This window comes from Chinchilla lanigera, unplaced genomic scaffold (assembly GCF_000276665.1).
Source record: "Chinchilla lanigera isolate Chin_1 unplaced genomic scaffold, ChiLan1.0 scaffold00094, whole genome shotgun sequence".
Lineage (NCBI taxonomy): Eukaryota > Metazoa > Chordata > Mammalia > Rodentia > Chinchillidae > Chinchilla > Chinchilla lanigera.
This window is the reverse complement of record NW_004955495.1, coordinates 594,624-601,026: the sequence shown is the minus strand read 5'-3', so window position 1 is coordinate 601,026 and position 6,403 is coordinate 594,624. Positions and strand designations below refer to the sequence as shown.

General features: G+C 35.2%; 2 protein-coding genes across 2 annotated transcripts in view; both read left to right on the top strand.

Annotated features, from left to right (window-relative positions):
- The first annotated feature begins 894 nt into the window (after positions 1-894).
- LOC102022308 (olfactory receptor 18-like) overlaps positions 895-6,403 on the top strand; it is a 6,365-nt gene continuing 856 nt past the window's right edge. The window contains exon 1 of the mRNA XM_013505086.1: positions 895-1,754. Within this exon, the coding sequence (XP_013360540.1) occupies positions 895-1,754 (860 nt within the window). The remainder of the gene's footprint in view (positions 1,755-6,403) is intronic.
- The window catches only part of LOC102019287 (olfactory receptor 7E24-like), a 65,557-nt gene continuing 61,155 nt past the window's right edge, over positions 2,002-6,403 (top strand). Inside the window, exon 1 of the mRNA XM_005405558.1 lies at positions 2,002-2,071. The gene's annotated coding sequence lies outside the window, so the exon portion shown is untranslated. The remainder of the gene's footprint in view (positions 2,072-6,403) is intronic.

Below are 6,403 nucleotides of genomic sequence, written 5' to 3'. Positions count from 1 at the left end.
TTAGTGGCATATTTTCTAAATGTTAGGAAATATTCAAAGACTATGGTTCTTACTCAAATCTGGTATGGGAAAGGACAACCAAGATCATAACATGCAAATAGTTAGGAAAAAAAAGTTTTGGTTCATGGCCAGGGTATCTTGATATGTTAAAATATTCACAAGTAAGTAATCAATAAATGAGGCTCAGTACTACCAGTCTACACAATTTAAAATATTCTTGACAGCTTTTTACAATGACAAAATAATCTAAGTTATTATTGCCTCTGACTTACAGATGAAAATATGCCTAGAAGTATTTACTCTATTACTGTTCTTTTTGTACTTTTCTCCAATAATCATATTGTGACTTGACTAATAAACTCAACTTGTCTTCTGGATAGTTTACTGAGATAGAATGGGGTTGCTATAAATAAATTTGCAAAAATAAACAAATTCAGAAGTGTTTTATAGGTTTCTGTCATTTTTTCATCTTTAACACCGTAGTAATGATCCATGGTGGATGATGATATTGGAAATGTACATTTTTGTGTCTTTTATATTTAGTTACTTATATAAAAATTTGAAGGCCACCAAAATTAAGTACTATATATATGCAAAATTTCCAGAGGACTTCATTCATAAAAGAAGGGAATCAGAAAACACAAATAACTGGAATCTCCTGGAGTATAACTGGTAAATAATGTTTTATGGTTGTGAACTAGCAAGTTTAATTTAGTATAGAGTAATGCAGTTCTTCATCTTGCAGTGATTTACATGTTTTAAGTGAAAGGAATGTGTACTGTTGTTCACCACTTGCTGTGTGCTCTTCCTGTTTTCCAAACCTCTTTCCTTTTTCAAAGGTGTCCAAACAATACAGAAACACAAAATCTAACACGTGTCTCACAATTCCACTTCATGGATCTCTCAGAGGATCCAGACCTGCAGCCCATCCTCTTTGGGGTGTTTCTGTCTGTGTACTTGGTCACAGTGCTGGGGAACCTGCTCATCATTCTGATTGTCAGCTCTGACTCCCGCCTCCACACCCCCATGTACTTCTTCCTCTCCAACTTGTCCTTTTCTGACATCTGCTTCATCTCCACCACGGTCCCAAAGATGATTATGGACGTCTGGTCTCAGAACAGAGTCATCTCCTATGTGGACTGCCTGACACAGATGTCTCTGTTTATCATTTTCATATGTTTGGATGATATGCTTCTGACGGTGATGGCCTATGACAGGTTTGTGGCCATCTGTCACCCTCTGCGATACCATAGCATCATGAACCATCATCTCTGTGGATTCTTCATTTTTGTGTCCTTTATATTTAGTTTGTTGATTTCCCAGCTGCAAAATTTGACCATTTCACACTTTACCTACTTTAAGGACACAGAAATTACTAACTTTTTCTGTCATCCTTCTCAACTTCTTAATATTTCCTGTTCCGATACCATTACCAAAAATCTAGTCATGTATTTTGTTGGTGCCATCTCTGGTTTTCTTCCTCTCTCAGGAATCTTTTTCTCTTACTACAAAATTGTTTCCTCCGTTCTGAGAATCCCATCATCAGTGGGTAAATATAAAGCCTTCTCTACCTGTGGGTCTCACCTCTCAGTTGTTTGCTTATTTTATGGAACAGCCATTGGAGATTACTTTGCATCTGCTGCATCAAATTCTCCTAGAAATAGTGCAGTGGCCTCACTGATGTACACAGTTTTCACTCCTATGCTCAACCCCTTCATCTACAGCCTGAGGAACAAGGACATTAAAAGTGCCCTGTGGAGGATGCAGAACCCAACAAGGTAATCTCATTATCTCCTTTATTCTTCCTTTACTTGGCTTTGGAAAAGTAGTCATCTTGTCTTAGAACTGCTCTCCTCTTTGTCTTTGGTCAACTTATTCTTGAAGTTCTGGATGCACTGTGTGAACCATAATGGAATACCATTTCCTTTGCTTTGCCTTTAATTGTATTGAGTGAATGTTCCGGAATTCTTTTCATCATAAGCATTGTGACTTCAACAGTAAACCCAGGCAGACTCTGTAGTCCCTGTGCAGTGACCTTGTCTCCAGGTGAAATGTGAAACTCCCTTTACAGGTGTGCTTAAAATTGATGTCCTTCTTCACAACTCATGTATATTGTCTTTAAAAATTGTATCTAAGACATACATTTAAGTATGTTACATCTTACTGTCATATAAGGGGTTCTCAGAGTTGTCTTTTATTAGAATCACCTGGGAAGGCTAAAAACACTACTACTTGGGTCCCTTTAACAAAGCTTATGACTTATACAGATCTGACTAAATATGAGGTGTTTATAAAACTTCATAGAAGACTTAGATGCCGGTGCTTAAAAGGATCAAGCTCCAATGGACAGAGAGAAATGGGCTTGCGATGGCAGTCAGTAGGTGATGTGCTTTCTTTAAGTGTCTTCTTTGAATGCTTTGTCCTTCAACCACACGAATCTTATCATTATGATAGCTGGTTTTAAGGGTATCTTCCTGCTCTATTCTGCCCTTCAAATATTTACCTTTTGCTGTTGAGTGGGGACTTCTGGCATTTCTACTCTGTCACTCAGGGTCAGCAAATTTTAGTACCTTAGAAATTCATTTTATTCCAGTATTTCTTTTATGTCCTCAGGCCCTCTATGTTTTAGATTCCCCCTTTAGAAACTATCTCAATGATCACATTGCTCATTTTTGCCTTTATGTTGCAGTGACTATTTAACCCACTGTCCATATTCAATTTTCTCCACTAAAATGACTTTATGTATATTTTGTAATCCTATGAGTGATAAATGAGTGACAAGGCTATGAGTGATAAATCCTAACATGGGAAAAAGTTATGTTGTCAGTTATCCATAACTGAAGTATTTAAAAATATGCTCAAGAAATAAATCTGGTTTTAAATATACAGTCATGTTCAGGTGCCCAGCTGGAGTCAGTGGTGGTCTCATGTTTTTAGCTACACTATGGCTGTAATGGTGTTTGAGTATTGTCGTCAACATCTCATTGCTAGTAAATTGAGTTTTGCTGCTCTTGCTTTACCCCAAGGTTCATACTACCAACCTATTTTTTCACCTAATTCATAGCCAAAGTCTTTGAAAATTGTGACAGTAATGTTATATTCTGACATCATATAGTGGACACACTTTGCAGGTAAGGTTTTGTGTTTTCTTCTTTTATTCAGCGATTTTGAAGAATTTTATGATGTATTATCACTTCCCAATGTAAAAGGTAGTAAAATTCAGAGTAGCTACCTCAAAGTGGTGTAACCATCTTGACTAAGATAAGTGTTATACCAAAGGGTGAAAACCACACAATAATCTCAATAGAAACACAAAAAGAATTTGAGAAAACTCAACACCCTTTCAGGATAAAAAAGAAAAGTCACAAAAACATATATAGAAGGACATTAGCCCTTATCATATGATAATGGACATTAGCCCATTATCATAAATGTTACTTATGACGAACCTTCCCAACTTAATAATTAATGGGGAAAATCTAAACACATTTCCTTTATAAATATGAAAATGACAATGGTGTCCCCTATCCTCACTCTTGCTTAATATAGTACTCAAAACTACCCAAAGCAATCAGTTAAGAGGAAAAAAATGCAAAGGATAAGCACTGGAAAAGAAGAAGTCAAATTTTCATTGTCTGCGGAAGACATTAACCTCTACATACCTTGTACTTAAATCAAACCAAAATGGACCAAGTATCTACATATGAAAACAGAAACACTAATGGGTTGGAAGATAAAACAGGGAAACATCTTAAAGACATAGGCAAGGACTTTCTGAACAGAATCCAAATTGCACAATAGACAAATGGTTATATCAAACTAAAAATCTTCTGCACAGAAAAGAAAATAATCAACAGAGTGAAGAGGCAAACTGTAGAATAGGGAAAAAATTTACAACTACTCTCTGGAGGACTAAAATCTAGAATGTATAACAATTAACAAATTAGACCCAGACACAAAAGAGCAAATTAAAAATGGGCAATTGAAATAAATAGTCACCTCTCAAGAGAAGAAATAAAAGTGACCAGTAAGTATACGAAAAAGAAGTTCACCATTTCTGGTCATTAGAGAAATGCAAGTCAGAACAACATTGTGGTTCCACCTTTATCCAGTAAGAATGGCTATTATCAAGGACTCAAAAAATAAAGCAAAAGGACAACAATAAACAGCAACAACAACAAATTCTGGAGAGGCTGTAGGGAAAAAAAGAACTCTTTGCTGTGGTGAGAATGTAAATTAGTACAAGCACCACTGAAAACAGTATGAAGATTCCTCAAAGAACTAAAAATAGAAATTCCATCTGAACTAGGTGTACAGTACTTGTTCTCAGTACTTTCCCTAAAGAGCTAAAGCCATCATATTACAATAATATATTCATACCCATGTTGATGGCAGCAAAATTCACAATAGCTAAATTGTGGAAGCAGCTTACATGCCCATTAACAGATAAATGAATAAAGAAAATGTACATATGTGTACACTAAGGAGTACTACACTGCCCTACATGAATATAAAGGACAATTACTTGTTGGAAAATTGTGGATCTTGAGGCTGTAATATATCACCTGATTCCTTTTGTATGAGAAACTCCAAATGAAAATAAAGAGCAATGAGGGAAAAATTGTAGAAAACAAAGGTAGACTTCATGGAGTCAGAGAGGGAGTTTGGAAAAGGCGGAAGATATAAGGGTCATAGAAGGGGATTAAAGGTTATTATGCTACAATATGTGTGTGTTCCAAATTTCTAAAATACATGCACATATTATATAGTATACACATATACTAATAAAGAATAAATGTAAAAAGATAGGGATGCAGATAAGAGAAAGAATGCTTATTCATGAAAGATACTTTATCACTTATGTCTTTGTTCCTAAGCTAGTAATTTTGGCAACTCTCAGGTCCTCTTTGAATCTCAGATTCCTAGTGAGTAAATTAACTGCAGAAGTGAGTTTCTTCCAAGGTGGTAGAATGATCATGTTCAATTATGCTACAAAAGTCACCTTCAATGGTAACTGTATTATCACATTAAAAGATTTACCTTTAAATGTGCATTCCTAGAAATTGTAAGTAACCTGATATTACAAATTATTCACCTGGAGCATGATACAAACCATAGTTTTATTTCACATGCACATCAGGAGTATAAAAAACTCTTACTCAAATGCCTGATTAGAAGAGATAATCAAATGTAGTGATTAGAAGGGCATTTAGTCCATAGAATTTGACACATGGGAAAAACTCATTATCAACATGTTATTGGTAAATGGCTTTGCAGCCTGAAACTTCTTTTCAACCTCTACTGAAAGTTGCCAGCTGAATGGACTGGGGCACATTTTTGACCTCTCATGGCTTCTAATTGCTCATTTTTAATTGTTCTGATATGAAGGAACTCTAGGATGAAACATATCAATTATATGTCTGGTAGGAATTTAGTAAATACAACTATCATTGTTATCATCAACTATAGTGTTGATATAATTCAAGTTAATGATTGGCATTCTAACAGTGCTTTATTCCCTGAGAACTGACAGACCATCACACATCTATGTTGACACAATGAGTTCTTGACCAGGTAAAAACAAAAGCAGTGAAATTGATATCATTTATCTATCAAATAAAAATTTAGTATGGTGAAGCAAAGTTATCTCCTTTCTCCCCTTTCTCCATCTCTGTCATCTCTGTGTCTCTGTCTCTCTGTCTCTCTCTCTCTCTCATACACACACACACACACACACACACACATCAATCCTATCAGTTCTTTTTCCCCAGAGACCTTGAATAACATAGTGAACAATTTATTTAACAACATACAGAGGAGACATGTACCTAATCTCTGCCAACCATACACTGGACTTTCAATTTTTGAAGGAAAGAATTCCAGTTTCCTTTCACAATGTTCATATTTTCCATGTTCATTGGAGATATTCTTTATGGTTTTAGAAAAAAAACAAAATTGATATCCATGTATCCAGCATGTCCTTATCTCAAACGAACAAAACAATCTGGCAGGTAAATATTGAACCACTTCTTACTGATTAAATGTAGGATTTGTTCATATTTTTTTATGACTATTTAATTATATCTAGATTTTTGAAAGATAATCATAGAAAAATGGGTGGGATTTGAAAAGGTCTAGAAATACTAAAGAGATTTAAAAAGTGAGGGTGTTTCTTTCAGCAAAGAAATACAAGACAGTAAAACAGCCATGTTGACTATCCTGCATATACATACATACAAAATTTCTCCTTCTTTCCCTTCTCTTTTCCCACATCCCAGTTGCCCTTTACCTTTGAGTGCTTTCCTATCATTTCACAATGTCTATCATGTCTCCTAGTTTACATTAACTCTTTCAGGTTTTACACTAGTGAAACAATGCAGTGCTTGCACATGTTGTTTGATTT